The 22,085-nt window shown below is 34.9% G+C and overlaps 2 protein-coding genes across 7 annotated transcripts; both read right to left on the reverse strand.

Moving 5' to 3' along the window:
* Positions 1–4,649: 4,649 nt before the first annotated feature.
* On the reverse strand, positions 4,650–8,257 carry LOC143460308 (uncharacterized). Its single transcript, XM_076957769.1, has 2 exons — positions 8,120–8,257; positions 4,650–6,256 (listed from the first exon to the last, which is right to left on the reverse strand). Exons 1-2 carry the CDS (start codon positions 8,223–8,225, stop codon positions 5,880–5,882), a joined length of 483 nt encoding a protein of 160 aa, XP_076813884.1. The 5' UTR covers positions 8,226–8,257; the 3' UTR covers positions 4,650–5,879.
* Positions 8,258–10,716: 2,459 nt separating this feature from the next.
* LOC143455338 (adhesion G-protein coupled receptor G7-like) lies at positions 10,717–21,761 on the reverse strand. 6 transcript variants are annotated; one of them, XM_076955081.1, is made up of 27 exons: positions 21,272–21,761; positions 19,996–20,043; positions 19,762–19,806; positions 19,239–19,286; positions 18,715–18,762; positions 18,479–18,523; positions 17,431–17,478; positions 17,197–17,241; positions 16,675–16,722; positions 16,144–16,191; positions 15,908–15,952; positions 15,488–15,607; positions 15,218–15,340; positions 15,027–15,115; positions 14,770–14,931; positions 14,610–14,692; positions 14,403–14,515; positions 14,179–14,331; positions 13,729–13,910; positions 13,056–13,211; positions 12,869–12,975; positions 12,523–12,739; positions 12,027–12,190; positions 11,829–11,958; positions 11,539–11,704; positions 11,264–11,366; positions 10,717–11,119 (listed from the first exon to the last, which is right to left on the reverse strand). In XM_076955081.1, exons 1-27 carry the CDS (start codon positions 21,453–21,455, stop codon positions 10,999–11,001), a joined length of 2,841 nt encoding a protein of 946 aa, XP_076811196.1. In that variant the 5' UTR covers positions 21,456–21,761; the 3' UTR covers positions 10,717–10,998. The 6 variants fall into 6 exon arrangements, with proteins under 6 accessions (XP_076811196.1, XP_076811200.1, XP_076811197.1 ...); XM_076955082.1 differs by having other exon boundaries at positions 10,718–11,119; positions 12,054–12,190; positions 14,173–14,331; XM_076955080.1 differs by having other exon boundaries at positions 10,718–11,119; positions 14,173–14,331.
* Between the last annotated feature and the right edge of the window lie 324 nt (positions 21,762–22,085).

Genomic DNA, 22,085 nt, shown 5'->3' on the forward strand with positions numbered 1-22,085 from the left:
TCAGAGTGTATACACTTATATAGTATACATTGTTAGTGTTACAATTTGTAGCAAACAACATGGTTTCATCTGGCAAACACACTAACTATTCACTGTGTAAGTATTCCGAATGTAATACCTCCAAAGCTACAGTAATGATGGGAGTTTCTAATACTACCAAATTCTACCATTTGTAGTTTAAGGCATGGAGAATTTTAAACAATCTTACTGCTTGTCAGCTCAATCCCCTGTATGCGTAAATTATGGGTAAACTTCTGCAAAGACGGTAATAATGTTAAGATGGAATGAAAACACTGATATACTGCCATGCAGACAAGAGACTGACATTCTTGTCACCATTATAGTAGAATACGTAGGCTCAGCAAGACACCTACGGGCCCCTTAGGCAACTTTCTGTGATAGGCCCATGTAAGGAAAATATCCCTTTTAAAACTAGTGTTTCTTTATTACCTGATATCATACTAATTTCAAAAGCAAATTAAAAAACACATCAATTGTATTGAAGCACATATCACAAAATGTATCATGAAATGTATGACAAAATGTATCATCAAAAAATCATTAAATGTAATTGAAACACACATCACAAAAAGCAACACACTGCAAGGTCAATTTTAACATGGTACCGGACTATCAATCCTAGGACCCAGAAGTCTTCATATCACTTACACTAGACAATGATTTCTACTGGCTCGGCTACCTTACTATTCTGCGTACACTGTTATATTTTGACTTGCTATTTGTTCTGCCCAAATTCGAAACTATTCACCAGAATCACTGCAAATGAGAAAACATTTTTTTTTATGCCTTGCTCAGGAACATTTCAACAGTAGAGTCACTACGAATAAAGCAGGGATTCACACCATTGCAAGGTTGGCGCTCTAATCACTCAGCTACTGTGTCAACATAGCCTACAACGGGGGGTTCAAATGGCGGATCTCGATCTGGATCTTTTCAACTTTTTGTGTGGATCTTCCAATGTAGTCTTGAAAAAAATTAACTTTTTACAGTATTTTCATGTGGATACCAATTGTCAGCGTTGAAACTAATTTTTGGAATTTTTAATAGCATAAAATTATATGTATTCTCATACTTTTAGTGTAAATAAATATTGAACAAAAAAAAGATTTTTAAGCACCGGCAACTAAGGAACTTTCTAGATCAGCATAACGCTGAATTTTGTGACGTACTCACGCATAATAACAAGAGATGGCTAAGTAAGGGCAATGCTTTGAAAAGCTGTGGGAAATTCGTAAAGAGTTGGTCATGTTTTTGAATGACAAGGGTCAAACTAGTACTCTGCTTGAAGGTACCAATCTATGTAACTTTGCTTTTCTCGCTGACCGTTTTACCCATCTAAATACTCTGAACTTGAAGCTCCAGGGCAAGGGGCATACTATCATTCAACTGTGGCCAGAAATCTTTCAAGCAACAGCTGTTGCTATTCGTTTCAACTATCACCAAAGACATGCTCCACTTTCCATGCTTGAAAGTGACTCTACAAGAAGTTAGCTGTGATAATGATTTGTCATGTTTTGTCAAATTTGGACACTGAGTTTTGTAACAGGAATTTTATGAAATCAGTTCAGTTATAGAGCTAATCTCTCATCCACTGTCTGCTGATGTTGATGACACTTGGAAAACCCAACTTTCCACTGAATATGCATTGGTGGTGTCTAAAATGCAGGTAGAACTAAGTAATCTTATAGGAGATGAGATTTGTATCGCAGATCCAAATGTGTTTTGGTTATCACTTGAAACCTTGGAAAGGTACCCAGTTATAACCAGGCTGGCTAGAAGGGTCCTTACTTGCTTCGCTTCTACGTACCTTTGCAAGCATAGAACGAGGCTCACAAATGCTCATCTTCATGAGCTTTTGAGGATATCAGTAAGTGACAGAAAGCCCCCATTCGATGCTATTGTGAGATCTAAACCAACTCTTCATTTTTCTCAATGAACAAATCTTGCAACTGTAGCACACTTCACTTTTGATTTTTACAAAGTTATTAATATGTTGTAGGGTTAATTTACATAAATAAAACACCATAAAAATTTAAGCATGTCCAATATGTTTACTATTCGTATTTAGTGAAGCATCATGTTGTCAGGTTTGGCTGTGGTGGATCATGGCAGAAATCATTTGAACACCCCTCGCCAACAACATTTCGTTCTACATCTACAGTATTTCTTGCTAAGTTTACGCATTACTTATTCTATTACAGAGCCTATGGATGATAGCAACATTTATCTGAAACCAAAATACAAATATGAAATCAAATTACAGATACTGCATTTTCAGTAGGTCAAAACAGTACCACCTTAATTACTATAAAAAATTATAATTTTTTATCAACCTGCCTTGTACTAATCTAACATTATTAATTAACAACATAACTTAGCGTTGAAACAAGAAACGGAAGTTGGGTTGAGCATTTAAAAAGTGTCGGTCGGGTTTTAGGACAAAGTATTTAAAAGAGAATCATAAGCTTACTACACGTAAGTACAGTAGGACCTCGTTAATCCGGACCACATTGTTTCGTCATAAAATGTCGGGTTAGCGGGGTCTCCGGATTATAGGAAACTGTAAAACCAATCAATCTTGCAAATGTACCATCGTGTTCCAGAATGCGGCAAAATGAAAATACCTTTAAATTGTTAAAAAGAGTGGGAGTGAAAAATTGATCACATTTTTTTGTATAAAAAAGCAAAAGCATTTTTTCATCGAAACGCATGAGTAACATTTTTTTAAAAAAGCCGCTGTCAAGCGCTAGGTGCACTCCATTTATCAGTCTTGGCATTTTTCCTGCGCTTACTGACATGTGAATGTCAACTTAAACATCGCTATGTAAAACCTTCAATCAACTTAAAAAGGCAGTCTACAGAATTGGGCAAGAGTACACTGAAGTGCGGTTATCATTATATTCAGTAGTACACTTCAGGTATGTTGAACACATTTATATGAACTTAGCTGAATTTTCAAAGCATTTAATCATTTGTGAACACCGTTTTTATGCATTTTTACAGGATTTATTGCTATTTTTTTTCTCGCAGACACGGGCCAGCTAAAGCATCAACAAGAACGCCTGGCAGCCTAAAAGTGCGCACGATTGCAAAGTTTGGATTTGCACTGATTTGAGATTTCAGTGTACAAAAATTTTTTTTTTATCTTATCATACTATTTATATTTCACCATTGACTGTGGGGAGCAAAGAATATTGTGCTAACTTCGTTGTAGACTGGTCAAACAAGAATATGCTCACAAATAAACAACAAACGGAAAAACGTGGCAAAGCCCCGAGAGCTTGAAATACGCCACAAGTAAACTACAGTGGTGATACAACAATGAAACGTTAGCACGGCCATTAAACCCAAGCAGTTTAAGAGAAAACAAAATGCTAAGCACCAAAAAAGAAAAGAACACCAAGAAGAAATATATACACCAATGTTAATACTTACACTAGTTACATATATTAGTTAATATGTACACAGCTATAGAAACGAGTCCATTTATTAGAATAAGAAGTGGTTGTGACAAAAAATAATTAGAGTTTTAATACTAGCGTGGCCTAAAACATACATCCTAATTTTTGGCCGTAAGTCTCCCTGTTTAAAATGCATGTTTTCCAATAAAGATGACAAAATACCAAAGAAAACAAAATAGGCTATAACCCACAGTGAAAAGTGTGTATATACGCTATATACGCAAGAGACATCAACGCGCTCATGTGCAAACCAAACTTTGTTATCTTCATACTATCATTCATAATAAACAAACAAAGAATTGAGATTTCAGTGAACGCCAAAGTTTGCGTAAGTTGCATGCACGACGTACTTTCCGGATGGGGCTATAGCTCATACCTCAAAGTCTCAAGAATAACCTATAGTCAATGCTGAAACATGAAAAACCCGCTAAAGTTTGAGAAAACCTTAAGTAAAAAAGGCCAAACACGGTACAGTCAACCAAAATCCAAAGGTCGGACAGGTTCTCAAATATGTTGACCAGCAGAGCAGGCTCAGCATTCAGTGGCCGCAGTAGTGGTAGTACGGTAACTAAGATTCTATTATGGTGATAACCGTGACAAAGTATATGCTTATACGATAGCCTAGTCAGTAAAAGGCGGATGTCCGGATCTGCCGGAGGTGAGATTAGATGTAGCCAAAAACGCTTTTTAATAGAGCATGCTTGTACCCAGATTTTGCGAGTAAGTGTGCTTGAGAGTATAGAAAACTGAAAGAATGAAACGTATAGGCTCGGCAAGCTATTATTTGTGCTTGTTTCCTTCGGTTACACACTTACTGGTTCGCTGTTCGTCCTTTGTTACCCGGATCCGGAAGTTGGACATTTAATAGCCGGTTAATTCTATTATACGCGCAATTACGGCAATTTTATCTAAACCTTGCAATCTGTAAGGTACTGCTATTATACAGTATAAGCCTTAAGCTAAAGGCCTACGCGTAGGCTATAGTTATATGGCATAAGCTTTAAGCTAAACGCCTACGCCTATAGTTATACGGCACACACCGCTGCAAGCTGTACAGTACCGGAACGAACTTACCTGCTTTCAGCAATGGGGTTTCCCACGAATCATATTTCTGCCGAAGTAAAGTTTTCCCCATTCCAAATGCAAATCGTCTTACTCTAAAGTTAGAAGTGCATACTTCCTACCATTCCAATGGGAAAAAATTACCGTACTCTGGCCCATTTTAATGGGCGTAAAGCAGACGAATGGGGTGCGCAGTGACATGATTGTTGCTAGAGTCCAGTGCTCTTCAACAGGGGTTCCGCGGAACCCTAGGGTTCCGCGCAACATGTAGTGGGGTTCCGTGAGTTTTAAGGGTTCCGCGAGGGTTCCTCGTTTATTTAGGGAAATTGATTTCTTACTTCAGCATTTTGATGCGTCATTCCGTTTATTTTTCGATCACTGCACAGCATTCATACTCCAAGTAGGCAAGTTTGTTAAACAAGAAGTTGAGTGCAGTCAACAATCAAACAAAACATTAATATAATTGTTGCGTCACTTGCTGTTAACAAGAACGTTATTGTTGCATCACAATCATAAACAGAACAAAAACAGAAGTTGCTTGAAGGGTGTCGATATGTGTATGACAATTGCATTAAGCAACGTTGAGCCTCGATTTAAGAAGATTGTAAAAGAAAAGCAACAATAACAGAGTCATTAAATGTCTGACTTTATAACTTTTGTAATAACTGTTTATGTTTTGAAATGTGTAATTATTTTTTGAAGTGTAACAGTGTAATAACGAAATATTTTATTTTCTGACCAAGCAATTCGTAATTTCTAAGCTTTTGTTAGTGGGGTTCCGTGACAAACGCGAAAGTACAAGAGGGGTTCCGCGTTGACAAAAAGGTTGAAGAGCACTGTGCTAGACCCTAAATTTGATTTACTGTTAACGTCATATTGTTAGTAACAACCGGACATTTTTAGCGGCTTCCAACTTCGGACTGTATCGTTAAATCGGAAATTTCTTAATTGAACATATTCTTTACGTTACGCCTAAACCAACAATTTTTAGTAGATTAGTAATCTACCTTTGTTTTCAGTAGCAGAAACATTTTAGATCAAACGACAAATATTCTACACTGCATTTACACATTATGAATAGGGACTAACTTACGTTTAGCCTAAGCCTCCATAAAAATACTTAAAAAAATTACCTATATTGTTTATTAAAGGTTTTTGCCTATACAGCTCGTTATTATCTAGTAGGACCATATTTTCTAATTTTATTAGGCATTTTTATCGTGATTATTATTTTGTGGACTACTTGCAAAAATTTCTCACTCATCAAAAGGAATTTTCTGACACGCCCTTTAAGCTTGCCACTGGACGGGATCTTTCATGAAACAAGTATATGCATTAAACAAAAACTAAATACTCCCCTTGCACAGTTGTACTGATAGGACCTGTGTTGTTTGCAATATCGCACCTCACTTCAAAATTAATATTTCCAGGGGCCAGTGGCTGGGTGGTCGTCAGCACTGTTATTATGTGAGAGGTTCCAGCAATTGTTTGGTTGGTGCAGCTAATACTGTCATATATGCCTGATGGTGCAAGATCACAGTCACCAAGTGAGTAAAACTGAAAACTATCTAACTCTCCTCCATAGAACCAAGAACATGTATCACCGGATTCGGTCGGCTTGGGAAACAGAGCTCTTACAGTAACATTGTTAAAACCCGTTACTAATGGATTATATGGCGGTTCAATGATGAATGTGGTTACAGCTTGTACGTCTGAAACATAATATTGTTCATCAATAAAATCATCTAATCAATTGCACACTGTGTAGTAACCAAAACAAGCATACTGTTTAAATTGTAACACACATCGTAAAGTTATTACAGTATGGTGTTTTTGCGTGACTTTACTTTGAGAAGTGTTTGTAAACATGGGAGATGAGTTATCAGGATAATTACAACTTTCGTATGAAACTTATATTGCACAGTAGTTTGCTAATCTTCAGTTTTATTTATTTTGCAAAATATAAGTTAACTGGTTATAATGTATCGGAAACTTTGCAATAATTATATTCAACCATGATGCAAATTGCCGTATGTGTGTTGGCTGACATAGCTGACTCATCCATGAGAAACCATGGTGCGATGTCAAATGGCATAAAAACTAAACATGGTAGGCCTACCAAGAACTTAGCTATATTCGATTCCAACATGTTTAGCAGAAACGTGTCGAGGGGAGAAAACACGACACAATGTTGAGGGTAAAAACTCACAGCAAAAAAAAAAGCGGAGGCACTAATTAAAGTCATAGAATAAAGCAATAGGTCATTAAGTTGCATTGCACTAATTGTCAACGGCGGGAGTGGGTAACGTTGTGTGGTCTTAATTTTTGAGGACCATCTGCTAAGCTGTATCAGTAGGTGACTTTTTCTCAATACGAATATACAAAAGGCGAAAAAATTAATTATTGCGCATAAACGGAGTTACGTGGAAATTTATTACTAGAAAGAACACTTCACATCGATAATAACGGACCAAATGTCTAGGCATATAAACCTGCCTTTCGCTGTAATAAGACTACATAAAGATAGATGCAGAATAACAGGCGTTCTTATCGCAACAATGTTGTGGAAAGTAAACAGGGAATGAAAGTACGGCATCGATTAGTTGAAGAGTCATACCCGGCCCAAGAGCCATATTAGGCACGCTCAATCATAAATGTTTTGATTTACGATTGTTGTAAAACGGCTTGAAATTTGACAAGACACAAGTCTGTGACTTTTTAATCATTCAAAATGCATTAATTGTGACTTTTCCTGTGATATTTTAGCGAAAATCGTGACTGTTTAGTGACTCAAATACCCATCCATAGTAATTTACATCCAATTTAATTGACTTGTTGCGTTATGTAAGGTGAATATTGAAGTTACAAACAACGAACCATAAACCTTTAATTTGATAAAAAATCAACTTGGAATTTCCATTTTTCCTGTCAATATATATTAAACGACACTTTTCCTTTGCTCGATATACGCCTATATGTAATTGTTTTCCCTTTCTTGTGTTTACTTTTTCAGTGGGAGTTTCTTGTCATAAACTGTTTGCGGAATCTTTCACATTAAAAGCACTAACATTTTGAAGTCGCATTTTAAAATGGATTAATCAATTCTATTCATTTAAATTTATCTAAAGCGTCGCCGTCGTGTATAATTGCTTCTATGAATCTTTTGTTTTTTTAACTCGCTACCTTCAGCCTAAAACGCTGCAGTGGTTGTCGTGATTATAAAAAAACTTTCCAGTTAACTCATTAAACGTAACTGCTAGACGCAGAAGAGAACTGCGTTTATAATTTTTTGGAGGTTCTTCCAGGCTTGCTCGGTAAAATGTTTTATTCCAAGTTATTTCTGTCATCACTTTTTATTTAGTAACCGCCAAAGGCTTGTGGATCTATGTATTGAGAACTTTGCTATAAATGAATTTTCAACCATAAATGAAATCGTACGCCTAAATAGCATAAAAACATGTTTCTAAGTTTCATTTTTTACTCAATTCTTACTGAAATACCGTCCTAAAACGCTTTAATATCTTGATATACTTCTATAGAAACGCATCATGCAAATGTAAAACATTTGAACTTACCTGTCATAAAACCTGTAGTTAGTAGCAAGGTCAAAACAAGAGTGCAGAACGTCATATCCGTTTCATGAGAGGTCTTTTTACACTTACAGGATCCAAAAAAAAACATATAATTCCTTGAAGAAATTTGCGTATCACTTGTTAAAACTACAAACAGAAAATAAACGTTGAATCAGCTTTCATTCGATGTTTTCCAGGTACACGTAAATCCTCTATAGTTAATAACTAACCACGATAACTTCAAAGAACATGCCGGATTTATGAGCACAAACCCAAGGCGAACAATAGCTAGATACTTGCCAATAAAATCGTGTGACAACAAAGAAAACATCGCTATAATGTTAAACGACGTTGCGGTTTGGCTTGTGTGTTACCACATCTATTTCAAGATCTTTTCCAAATTTTGTTGCACCATCACGGCGTGTTTTCAATCTTCAGCAAGCATTCCTTATCTTTATACTTTTGTATATTTACAACTGTATATCATCGCCTTGTAAATGTTTCAATTTTCAAGTAGATAGCTTCCTTTAAACATGAAAAATGTGTTATATAAAAACATTTGCACGTATGACCGGATAAAACTACCAACTACTTACCGTCATTAATTGGACTTTAATGGAAGCTTTGCATTACGTCATTGCTCTCATCATATGGTTGATGGCAAAAGGTTTACGATTGTATATAAACCACCGACCGACCTATTAAAATCACATTTGGAAATGTGATATGACATTCAGCATTAATATGAATAATTTTCGCTGAGATCTAAAGCTGGGAAGACAGAAAAGTAAGTAAATAGCGTTTCAAAATCCAAACAACAACAATCCGAAAATCTGCATGGTGAAATTCGTACAAACAATAGTTACTTACTCCTATACATTTGTATCTAACCTTTGGAGTATAGCATTTTGTAATCGTTATTCATCAATAATTATGTAAGTAACTGCTCTATAACGACGCATTTTTGCATCAATGAAAGAATGTAATATCATCGCTGGAAAGTTTAAAGTTTAAAGTCACTTGTATAATTCAATTTAAGTATTAACTTTTCGTCTCTTTTCCGTGCTTAATTACACTATTGGTCTTATTCTATCCAGTTATTGCTTTATCCCAATCTTTCATGATTTTTTCTTGACTAAATCTTGTGGCGACCAGCCCACGCCATTGGCAATTTTAGTTTAAGTTTTCGTCTTTCACGCTTGTTTGACATTCTTTTTTTCAATACCTTTCTTAAAAAAATTCTTGCGTTTTGGGCTTTGATGACAATATGAGTATATCAGGGCTATTTCGTTTTCTGAGTGTGATCCTGTCAATAACGTTTTTCAATTTATAGCTGCGTCGACATGTTATTAGCGTGAGGAAAAAGTGTTAAGTTGTGCAAATTGAAATCTACGGAAAAGTAAAAGAATTTTACCACAATAAAATATCTGTGGTGAGTTAAATCTAGTTGACTGTACTGCATTGCTAGGATACCGTAAGCATTGCGTTCTTGTGCAGGAACAGTAAATTTCAGATGGTACTGTAAGCATGTAGATATGTAACGAAAATTATGTCACGCGTTATTCACAGTATTTTGTATTTTACCGTTTTTGTGAGTTTGTTCTCTAGTGCGTTGATTGGTTGCAATTACCGTTGTTTGTCTCACGTTTTGTGCACTTTTATCTTATCACTAATTTGGCGCCTTGCCTTTTGTACCCTATAAAAGCCGTTCGTTAAGTGATTTGAGCAGGTCGGTTTTGGTTTTGGGTCGTAGAGGCCGTTGAATAAAATGAGTTGATTTCTTGGGTTTTACTGTTGGTGTCGCGGTTCACCGTGAATGTGGAAATTGAGCCTGGCTACACGAAAGAAAAAGTTCTGTTACAGATACAGCTCCGTTATTGTTGCCTACAACTAAGCATGTCCGCCTCCATGGATGTAGCTTATAGACAAGATATCTTCAGAGCGCCCAGGATATTAAAGAATTAGAGTGTAAATTGAGGGCCGACAGAGGGTCATTGATACTGGCTGAAAAATGTGGTTTGAAGAGTGTTTTAACTATTTTTTGTAGGAAACAGAAAAGAGTCTATGTCATAGACTGTAAAAATCTATTAACTTGAAACTAGGGCTAAGAAATAATGAAAATGCAACAAATTGCATCATTCATCATTAAAGACAAGTGCACGGATCTAAAGTGTTTATCACCGTCGAAGTATTATTCCGGATTTGGAAGATTTTGCGTAGGCCTAAATTAACCTCAAGTTATTGAATGTTCATGTGTGCAGTTTTACGGACGAATAATAACTGTTTCACAGAGCCTATTAACTAATTTGTTGTTGTTAAGCTGATGATGTTGCCTAACGTTTGTTTGGTTTTTAGAAAATGGAAGCAAACTAATTACTATAAAAAGTGACGATTGCTTTTTTATTTTACGACACAAAGCGTTACTTCAGTCGTGTGTCCAACGGGCGTCAAAGCAACTCTGATGAGTATGAATCCTAACTGGCGAAATCTGGACTTCCAGCGTCTGTAGTTGTAAAATAGCAAACTCTATATGAAGGTATATAAATATAATTCATGAACTGATATCAAGAATTCACAGCAATTCTGTTCAAAGTGAAGATCTTAAAAACTTATTCACTATATGGGTAGCTTCGATTTTATTAACGCAATAGCACAACTGACCGCAAATTACACTTCGTGGAGATCGTATACGTAAATTTGTACACATTCCTTTGTACAACGATGAAAGCGAGACAAAAATTTATGATAAAAAGATAAATCAAAAAGCTCAAAAGCACGAACACAGAAGAACAAAATATACTGCAAGGATATTGGAAGCAGACAGTAGAATGAACTGACTCAAAAGAATGATGTTTAATATATTCCACTTTATAACGCGTTGTTTACTTATTGTAAGTATCGCGGTAAGCAAAATCAGTAAGCTTACACTGCAAATCAATTCCATCGTTTATGTGGCTTGCTTTTTGCTGCTTTTCTGTTCCACTGAAATGATCATCGTTTCGCCTACATAGAAATACTTATTTTCAAAAACCGAATCGTACTAAAAACTGCATAGGAGATTTAGTTTTATATAATGTATTGGTAGGTCAACCAAATATTTTTACAGCATAATCTTATCTGAGTGCTACAGTACTGTATGTTGGTTACTTTGGATATTTTGAAATCGGATAAAATGTTTTGTTAATGACTTGCTTGAAGATATCCACTGTAAAATGTTGCCTGACAACGTAAAGAACGAACAAGAAAAATCCTAAACGGAAAATATTTGCGAAAAATAAACAAAACAACAGGAACAAAACATGCACGTATAAGTTGCTTTTTGTTAACAAGGAAATGTTGTACTGTTATTGGTCTGATAAGGTGTAACTATGCTCGAAGCGTGAGCACATAGAGTCATAGACATAATCTAACAGTAAGCATACCTTGTAAAGCGTTTGATATTGTAAAAATGTATGCAAAAATATTAGAAGCATTTTCATCGTATGTCCTAGTGCCTGGGATGGCAAATCCAAACAGCCACGTTCCACCGACGGTTACAAACAAAGTCACAGAAAGAACAACGTTCTTGCAAACGTCAGATTTCCGATTCTAAACAAATAACAATGGTTCAAATTGCATTTTACCGCTCGTGTTTGCCTTGGCCTTCTCGTAAATTTCATTTAATTACTAATATAACATATAATCCAGCACTGTAGACAAAAATCATCATTACGCTTGATCTTGGCCGTGGTCGAAACAGGATAAATGTAAGAATGGAAATGTAAAGAATCAAGTTGATTCCCAGGATCAACGCAGCAGGGATGACGACCAAGAACACAACTAAATCTTGGCGCAACCAGCATCTATTTGCAATACATTTGTATTAAGTTCTACTTTGTACTGTATATATAATTATCTATTGTAGATATACAATCTAATCTTTGAATATGTGAAATACTCTGCATCTTCTCTAGAATAGTTATCCATATCGACACCGGCTACTACAGCAACAAAAATCAAAGGCATCAGCCATCCCCATAGAAGTGAAGAAGTTATCATTTTTCTGTCGGTGACGTGAACACGCGCGTAAATACCCTGCGTAGTGCACATATTGACCAATAAGCAGTCAAACTAATTTATAAAAATCCAAGTTTTAACCTTCCCTTTATAACTAGCTTGTTATAAAATCAATAAAATAGTGTAGCTTTGGAAAGTTGAAACAGATTGTTGCAAGAAATTGCTACAACTATAGTAAAATGAAAGCAGATTTCTCAAAAATGTTTATTCCGATACATCAGACATTCCGAAACATGTTAGTCTCTGAATAAATATTATGAATAAATCTAGTTTCGCTTTGTTAATTGTAGCAATTTGGTATAAAAATCAATGAGTTGCTTTGAGCATCTTTTAAAGCATTTTTCACTCACGTGAACAACGTTTATGTAGATAACCACTCCTTCCACCATCATCCAAGCTAAAGAAGCAAGGAGGGAGAAATGGATGAAGACTGCAATTACTTCGCATCCAGACTTCTGCACCGAGGGTTGTTCGCTTACGATCATTGAAACGTTGAAAATCAGAAGTGCAATGCCAAGATTGACCAAGAGAAATGCGGAACGAAATTTTTTCCCTGCTTTTAACTTCCTGCAATTTCAATAAAATGTATAGCAATGGTTAATTTCATCGACGTTGGTCAAACATTTTTCATCTATTTCTCCTATTTGTATAGTACGAACTATAATCTATGTTTATACATAAGTCTACTGGGGTTACCTGCTGAATGTGAAAATGATCACCAAAAGAATCAAACAAGCAGCTGATATAGACGATCCAACAATGGTGATAAGATCGCTACCCGGTAAGGAAATAGAAGTCGTGGACTGCAGATAATAATTCCCAATTAGGAACAATTCGAAGGCACAAAGTTATTAAATAATTAAATTCGTATAGATATACTGACAAACAATGTAGCAAAATCTGTGAGATGATTGAAATGACATTCTGCTGTCTCATTGGTGATATTTTGCTGAATCAATCCTTCACTTGACCAAAATCCGTTTTCATTTTCATTCCAAAACGCGCACATCCTTTCAACGTTTGTAAGATTGCATGCGTTCTAACACGGCCACACAAAGGAGTACTGTTATATGCATTTACTTGCTTTCAAAATAACAATAAGTTGCATTATGATTTTTCTGTAGCAGAGATGGGTAGTCAGTACTTTGAAAGTCCCGTCGGTAACGGTACCAATACTTGGCATTCTTGGCACTTGGCTACTCATTCTTTGCGCCTTTATCGGACATTTGTGGATTAAAAAAAATAAAAAACGCTAAAATTGGCATTAAGTTTTAAATAAAATGAAGTTTTAAAAAACATACTTGTCAAAACCTTGAAGTAATCATTTTAAAAGTATACTTTTACTGAGTATCGGGGCCGACTTATTTTTCTTGAAAAAAGTAATTCGGTACAGAGATCCGGTACTTTTTTCTAAAAGTGCCAACGGTATTGGTATTAGTACGACAAAAGTATCGCGGTACAGTACTTTGGTACAGTAGTTCCGCGTTACTGCCCACCTCTGTCAAGTAGTATGCTCTAAAATGATAATATTTCCGATATAAAATAACGACCCATACCGGTGTGAATGTAAACTTCAATACAACTGGAGTTTCAAGATTTTGAGCCTTGGTTGCATTGACTACTGATGCTGAAAGGATAACTTCAGAACCAATATAGTCATTTCCAGAATAGGTTCCTGTGGCGGTTGACGCTCGAAAAAGCTTATCGTCAAGAAATGCATAGAAGCTCGTTCGATTTCCTACAAATTATCACAGCAATGGAACAAAACCGATTTTGGATGAGATCGAGACGCAGTGGGTGTCCGAAACGTGCCCAACATTAACTTAGGTGGCTGATTAACACCTGGCCCACACAACGACGGCAATCACAGCAATTTAAAAAAATCTATTTGTTCAATTAATACATTTTTGAACGAAAAATAGGCGACTAAGTTAATTTCGATCACTGTACATGAAGCCAAGTTCACCGTTGTAGTAAAATGTATACTGTAATAATAGAACCTTCACTTTGCATGAGCACTTCAAAAGGCAAAACGATGTAAGAGGACGCTTGTTCATCAGGTTTGCTGGAGTAGAATGTACCGAGTTGATCTGATCGAAATCCAAGTTCTGTTGGTGTTGATAAAGAGTAGAACTTGTATCCAATTCCGCTATTGAAGCCTGCAATTAAATTATCCTAATTTGTTAAAAGAAAATCAATGATTGTTTCGTTTTATTTTTTCCACACATACCAGTTGAATTACCCTGTACCACCCCAATGGCTACTGTGCTGCTAACAGTCTGGAATTCTTCTCCTGCATTAAGTTCGACTTTTTCTCCAACAGAATCCAAAGTTTGCATCAAACTAATTGAAATTGAAGTATAGTCATCGTTGGATGTTATAGTCTCAAAGAACAGAGGAGGTTTGTAATAAACTAAGGATTTAAACCAGGTTATACTTGACAGCTTGACCACTCTGTTGAAGTTCCTTCTCGGAGACACCGAGCAAGTTTCCAATTGTGGCCACAACTGAAGACGAAGTCTACAATAATCAAAGATTTTGATAAAGTATCAATTACAAGAATATGTGAACATCGAAACATCTATAGTATACAATACATTTTTATCCAAGTTTTCCGCATCCATCACATTATCTAAAGCTTGCACGGTTGTTGTGATATCATCTGCATTTAAGGATGACGGGTCTGACGTAATTATATTTAAATCATCTGCCGCAACTTGACGTTCTTCTGTCGTATTAAACGTTAAACCGATGTAACTCTGCAAAAAAATAAACACATAAAGTTTTCGGTTTCACATAGTGATAGTTCACCATCAGAGAGAAATTATCTGCAGTGACGTAACAAAGAATATACCTGGGCATTCGTGTCGCAAGATGAGAGCCAATTAGGCGCAAGCCAAAGACCGCTTAGGGTACATACTCTGCTACCATAAGGCAAACCATCTGAAAAATTTTTAACGTTCATAACAGCTTCAAACATCAAAAGTTTTTGTTACTTTTTATAGATTTAAGAAATGTTTTAATACAATCGCTTATAACTTTTACCGTTTGAAGTTTTATCTGGACATGTGTCTACCGATGCATTTGAATATCCTGCTTGCGTAAAAGGAAAAGTGACCACAATGCCAGGTGTATTGGGGTAATTTAACATTTCTTCAGGGCACAAAACTGTTATAAAAACAAAGTAATTCCTCTCTCGTGAAAATGACCTATATTTAGTTGTTTGTCTAGACTAGATTGTTAAAAATATTCAACAAACAGCAGGATAAATGTAATCATTTTTTTCTCGATAAACTGTAAACAACAAATTGTTACCGGCTTCACACTGTCCCAATGTGTTTTGTTTATATCCAGAAATGCATTTGCAAACACATATTTTGGCCTTGTCGTAAACGCAATTACTGCATCCATCACAGATTACGTCAACGCAGGAAGCTTTAATAATATATTTAAGAAATTTTGATCAACCGTAATATATGTATAGAAAAAATTGAAATCCAAACATTTATGTCTAAGTCATAATTTTTCAAAGTTGGTGTAGTTGAGTTAGAGAGGAAATTCCTTGCATCTAAATAAATCTGAGTACACTTGAATACGTGAGTATAATTCTAGTACAAAAAAAGCACTTTTTCAATTTTTAATATGGAAACATAATACAGAATAAATTTTTGCAAAAGATTTGGTAACCGTAGATGTTCAAAATTATAGGTTTACAATGAATTTTGACATGTATACCTGATGTCACCTTCGCTGTTGTTGTAGAAGGATAGACTGTTGGATCTGCAAGGAACAAAAGGGGTAATATAATAGTTAGGCTGATTTACTCTACTGCCATTGTCTTCAATGTGCAAGTAAGTATGACGTGACATAAAACGACGCAAAACGAGATTGCCAAGCCTATAAGCAACGTAAAACATTGCACAGAAAATTTATGAATTTCACTCATTTTATCAGTGCGAGAAACACTTTACCTGTTGTGTATATTGCAGCTGCAAATGTTGATGTAACTGTGGCATTTTCTGTAAAAATAGACATACAAGCTATTAATGAAACCTTTTTAATTACAGAAAGTTGTCGATTTTGTTGAATTAACAATTATAGCCTGCAAGCGTGATAAAATTATGTAAAACGAACGTATCAGGATTATACTGCATCTAGCCAAGCCTTCCTTAGTCAGTTTGTATAAATGATCTAGAATGCACTGCATTATCCTGTGTGCGACCAGCTATATTAAAAGGATTATTTGTACCCCGTCACTAAGAACAAGCTGATGTGGATTAACTTTTGCTGTAAATTCATGAAGCAATTGTGGTGAGAGCAATAATAATCATACCGAATTTTTTATAACTGCGAGAAAACGTTATAAAACTGAAAGATAGTTTCAAAGCTGTGCAACTTTTGTTCTTGCAGGAATAACATAATTTAGTGTAAAAAAAACATTTTAGGTTGAATTTCTGGCTGAAATGTAATATTTATTTATTGGTGAGACAAATTTTATTTACCCAAGGATAACGTCGCAAAATCTCCTGAAAATGCATCGTTTCTTGCATCTGCGCAACAGATTACCCGCTATTAAATTTTACACGCATAAAAAGTAAGCATCAAATAAAACAATTATGAAAATGGAATTTCACTTGAGATTTATAAAAATTTGCAGGCAATTTAATTCCAAGTAATTAAACGTAAACGTCGTAAACGCAATTAGTACATCCGCCACATATTGCATCAACGCGGGTAGGCTAAACAATATATTTCAAAATTTTAAAAATATTGTTATAGATGTATAGAAACAATTGAAATGCAAACATTTATGTCAAAATAAGTCACAATTTGTAATGGTTGGTGTAGTTGACTTAGAGATATAAAACCTTGTATCTAATAAAATTTGAGTATACTTGTAGTATAAAACGTGCACTTTTTCAATTATAATATGGAAACATCATACAGAATAATCTTTCGCAAAACATTTCGTTACCGTAGATTTTCATATTTAGAAATATTACAACGAATTTTGACAAGTATACCTGACGTCAACTTCGTTGTCGTTGTAGAAGGATAGACTGTTGGATCTGCAAGGAAACAAAGAGATAATATATTAGTTAGGCTGATTTACTCTACTGCCATTGTCTTCAACGTGTGAGTAAGTATGACGTGACAGAAAACAACGCTACACGAAAATGCCAAGCCTAAGCAAGGTAAAACATTGCACAGAAAATTTATGAATTTCACTCATTTTATCAGTGCAAGAAACACTTTACCTGTTGTGTATATTTCAGCTGCAAATGTTGATGTAACTGTGGTATTTTCTGTAAAAATAGACATAGAACCATTTCATAGAACCCCTTTAATTAGAAAAGTTGTCAATTTTGTTGAATAAAAAATTATAGCCTGCAAGCGTGATAAAATTATGTAAAACAAACGTATCAGGATTATACTGCGTCTAGCCAAGCCTTCCTCAGTCAGTTAGCATAAATGATATAGAATGGAATACCATATCCTGTGTGCAATCAGCCATTATAAAAAGATTATTTGTACCCCGTCACTAAGAACAAGCAGATATGTATTAACGTTTGGTATAAATTCATGAAGCAATTGTGGTGAGAGCAATAATCATACCGAATTTTTTATAACTGCGAGAAATTGTTATAAAATTGAAAGACAGTTTCAAAAATGTGCACCTTTTTTTTTGCAGGAATGACATAATTTACTGTAAAAAATACTTTAGGCTAAATGTCTGACTCAAATGTAATATTTATTTATTGGTGGGACAAATTTTATTTACCCAAGAATGACGTCACAAACTATACTGAAAATGCATCGTTTCTTGCATCTGCTCAACAGATTAACCGCTATTAAATTTTACACACACAAAAAAAATAAGCATCATATAAAAAAATTATTAAATGTGATTTTTATTTGGTATTTCCAACGTTTGCAGGCTATTTAATTCCACGTATTTAAACGTAAACGTCGTAAACGCAACTAGTACATCCGCCACATATTACGTCAACGCGGGTAGGTTTAACAATATATTTCAGAATTCTAAAAATATTGTAATTGATGAATAGAAACATTTGAAATGCAAACATTTATGTCGAAATGAATCACAATTTGTAATGGTAGGTGTAGTTGTCTTACAGACATAAAACCTTGTATCTAATAAAATCTGAGTATACTCGTAGTAGAAAAATGGCACATTTTCAAATTGTTTTATGGAAACATAATACAGAATAATCTTTTGCAAAAGATTTGGTAAACTTAGATGTTCATATTTAGAGGTTTTACAATGAATTTTGACATGTATACCTGACGTCATCTTCGCTGTCGTTGTAGAAGGATAGACTGCTGGATCTGCAAGGAAGCAAAGAGATAATATATTAGTTAGGCTGATTTACTCTACTGCCATTGTCATCAACGTGCAATTAAGTATGACGTGACATAAAACGACGCAAAACGAGATTGCCAAGCCTATAAGCAACGTAAAACATTGCACAGAAAATTTATGAATTTCACTCATTTTATCAGTGCAAGAAACACTTTACCTGTTGTGTATATTGCAGCTGCAAATGTTGATGTAACTGTGGTATTTTCTGTAAAAATAAACATACAAGGTTTTAATTAAACTCCTTTAATTACAAAAAGTTGTCGATTTTGTTGAATTAACAATTATAGCCTGCAAGCGTGATAAAATTATGTAAAACGAGCGTATCAGGATTATACTGCGTCTAGCCAAGCCTTCCTCAGTCAGTTAGCATAAATGATTTAGAATAGAAAACCATATCCCGTGTTCGACCAGCTATATTAAAAGGATTCTTTATACCCCGTAACTAAGAACAAGCAGATGTGGATTGACGTTTGCCCTCAATTCATGAAGCATTTGCGGTGAGAGCAATAATAATACCGACTTTATTATTACTGCGAGAAATCGTTATAAAACTGAAAGATAGTTTCAAAAATGTGCACCTTTTTTTGCAGGAATAACATAATTTAGTGTAAAAAAAACATTTTAGGTTGAATTTCTGGCTGAAATGTAATAATTATTTATTGGTGAGACAAATTTATTTACCCAAGGATAACGTCGCAAAATCTCCTGAAAATGCATCGTTTCTTGCATCTGCTCAACAGATTCACCGCTATTAAATTTTACACGCATAAAAAGTAAGCATCAAATAAAACAATTATCAAAATGGAATTTCACTTGAGATTTATAAAAATTTGCAGGCAGTTTAATACCAAGCAATTAAACGTAAATGTCGTAAACGCAATTAGTACATCCGCCACATATTACGTCAACGCAGGAAGGTTTAATAATATACTTCAGAATTTTAAAAATATTGTTATAGATGTATAGAAACAATTGAAATGCAAACATTTATGTCAAAATAAGTCACAATTTGTAATGGTTGGTGTAGTTGACTTAGAGATATAAAACCTTGTATCTAATAAAATTTGAGTATACTTGTAATACAAGAAGGGCACTTTTTTCAATTGTAATATGGAAACATCATACAGAATTAACTTTCGCGAAAGATTTGGTTACCGTAGATGTTGATATTTAAGGGATTTACAATGAATTTTGACAAGTATACCTGACGTCACCTTCGCTGTTGTTGTAGAAGGATAGACTGTTGGATCTGCGAGGAACGAAAGAGGTAATATAAAAGCTAGGCTGATTTACTCTACTGCCATTGTCTTCAACGTGCAAGTCAGTATGACGTGACATAAAACGATGCAAATCGAGATTGCCAAGCCTAAGCAAGGTAAAGAAGTGCACAGAACAATTTTGTATTTCACTTATCTTATTTGTGCGAACAACACTTTACCTGTTGTGTATATTTCAGCTGCAAATGTTGATTCAACTGTGGTATTTTCTGTAGAAATAGACAGAAAAGCTTTGACATACAAGCTTTGTTCACATTATCAGGATTATACTGCGACTAGCCAAGCCTTCCTCTGTCAGTTAGCATAAATGATCTAGAACGAATTACCATATCCTGTGTTCAACCGGCTATATTAAAAGGATAATTTGTACCCAGTTACTAAGAACAAGCAGATTTGGATTTACGTTTGTTGTAAAAGTTGAAATGTTTAGTTTTTTAACTGAAAATTCATTTTTAAGTCTAATTTTGGAGCTACCATACGTTTAATAATTATGTTATTAAAATGTTCACAATAGTTAGTAACGGATAAATGTAATACATCACTGCACCTGTGCAAGGATAATTACATGTTCATAATTAGGAAATATGTTTTTTTATAAAAAAAAAGTAAAATTTAATTTAAAAAAAAAATACTATCATCATGCTGATCATTTTGAGACAACGTTGAATAAAAAATTACACTTGCAAATGTTTGTTTCAAAAAATGTTAATTTGTTGAGTCTGCTTTCATTTTGAGTTACGACGTCGTGGAAACATCTGTTTTCCTTTACGTCACTTAAATAGATGTATTTGTTCTTTAAACTGAAAGTAAATAAGGAAACGATTTATGTCAACATTAGCAACTACAGGGAATTTTCCACATCTTTGTTCGATTCTATTTTTATCAACGGTCTTAATTACTCGAACTTTAAGGTGGTAAAGCCATACCTCTTGCTGTTCATGTTTACTACCGCTTTATATTTTACAATATGTCTAAACTACGCTAAGGCATACACAGAATGTGATGCAACATTTTAATCAAGTTACTACAACATATACCGCAAACATCGATCAAAATTTAACAGACATTTGTTTATTAGCTAGCTCTAGACTTTAACTATCACCCATGCCTTGGCTGTACCTAGCTTCATTAGAAGACAACTCATCTCTTGGCTTTCATCATGTACTCATAAATTGCTCGGTAAAATTGATACATTTAGCCGGTGTTTGTCGTTTCTATGGTCTTTTTAAACTGGCTTAAGTTAGAATAACATTATGGCCTTGAATTTTAATTGCTCTATACATTATTCATTTTCTATGCAGTAAAACAATTTTGCAATAAAATTGACGAGTGTAGGGCAGTCATAATTATGTCCAACGCTAAGCTAAAACCTTCTACATAACAATGTTCATTTAGTCTACCTCAAATGATCTGTTAAGTCATACACATTCAACTTACGTATTGCAGTAGATAGTGTTGCAAGCAAGAACACAATAAGAATAGAACTCCCAACTTTAACCTTGAAAAAACTAGTCTTCAAAGAACGGGTGTCAATAAACATGGTTTTCATCAGAGCATTCACGTCCATCTTAAGAAAGGCTATAACTTCGTTGAAGCAGAAATATGCGACATATGTGTACATCGATTGCGATCACTCCGCATAATAAGTGCCCCAGTAGTTAATGATTAACTAAGGCTGTCTTGAAGAAATCTTAACTATCAATTATTTATGTACAGCAAACAACTCACTTGAAATATTTACGTTTAAAAGGAACTAATTTACCATAAAATATCGACCGACATTCCGTCATGCATTATTCTACTGAATTGCCTGTTGAGCTATTTCATAGTGCTGTGGATGGTTTCTCAATTTTTTTGATCTACTACATCGTAGCTTCTACATCTATGACTTGTTAACTGTATAAAAAAATTGTTTAAAGCATCTACATACAAGCAGGGCCGGATTAAGACGAAACTGGGCCTGATGCTGCAGCGCAAAAACAGGCCTATTTTTTCTAGGCATTGGTACATATGCATTCGACACTCTGACTCCACCGTACACGCGTAATCAGACCGACCAAAGAGCCTTTATTGCTTTCGACGCAGTCAGCCAAATTTTAATGAACATGAACAATAATAACGACGTGTTATCGTAAAAACTCGAGAGTAACATCAGGCTATGTAACACCAACACAATTCAATACCAATATTGCCTGAAAAGCGGAGTTAATGAAGAAAAGGCTAATCCAGATCAACTTAACGTTGGCATATT

The sequence above is a fragment of the Clavelina lepadiformis genome, chromosome 1 (assembly GCF_947623445.1).
Source record: "Clavelina lepadiformis chromosome 1, kaClaLepa1.1, whole genome shotgun sequence".
Classification (NCBI taxonomy): Eukaryota; Metazoa; Chordata; class Ascidiacea; order Aplousobranchia; family Clavelinidae; genus Clavelina; species Clavelina lepadiformis.

Excerpts from the sequence above, each read along its gene's own strand:
- LOC143460308 (XM_076957769.1), bottom strand. The coding sequence starts at position 8,225 with ATGTTTTTTTTTGGATCCTGTAAGTGTAAAAAGACCTCTCATGAAACG. Across the intron at positions 6,257-8,119 it reads AACTACAGGTTTTATGACAG|ACGTACAAGCTGTAACCACA; the intron begins GTAAGTTCAAAT and ends ATTATGTTTCAG.
- LOC143455338 (XM_076955080.1), bottom strand. The coding sequence starts at position 21,455 with ATGTACACATATGTCGCATATTTCTGCTTCAACGAAGTTATAGCCTTT. Across the intron at positions 16,192-16,674 it reads TTTTGCGACGTTATCCTTGG|AAAATGCCACAGTTACATCA; the intron begins GTAAATAAAATT and ends CTATTTTTACAG. Across the intron at positions 12,740-12,868 it reads ATCATTTTCACATTCAGCAG|GAAGTTAAAAGCAGGGAAAA; the intron begins GTAACCCCAGTA and ends TTGAAATTGCAG.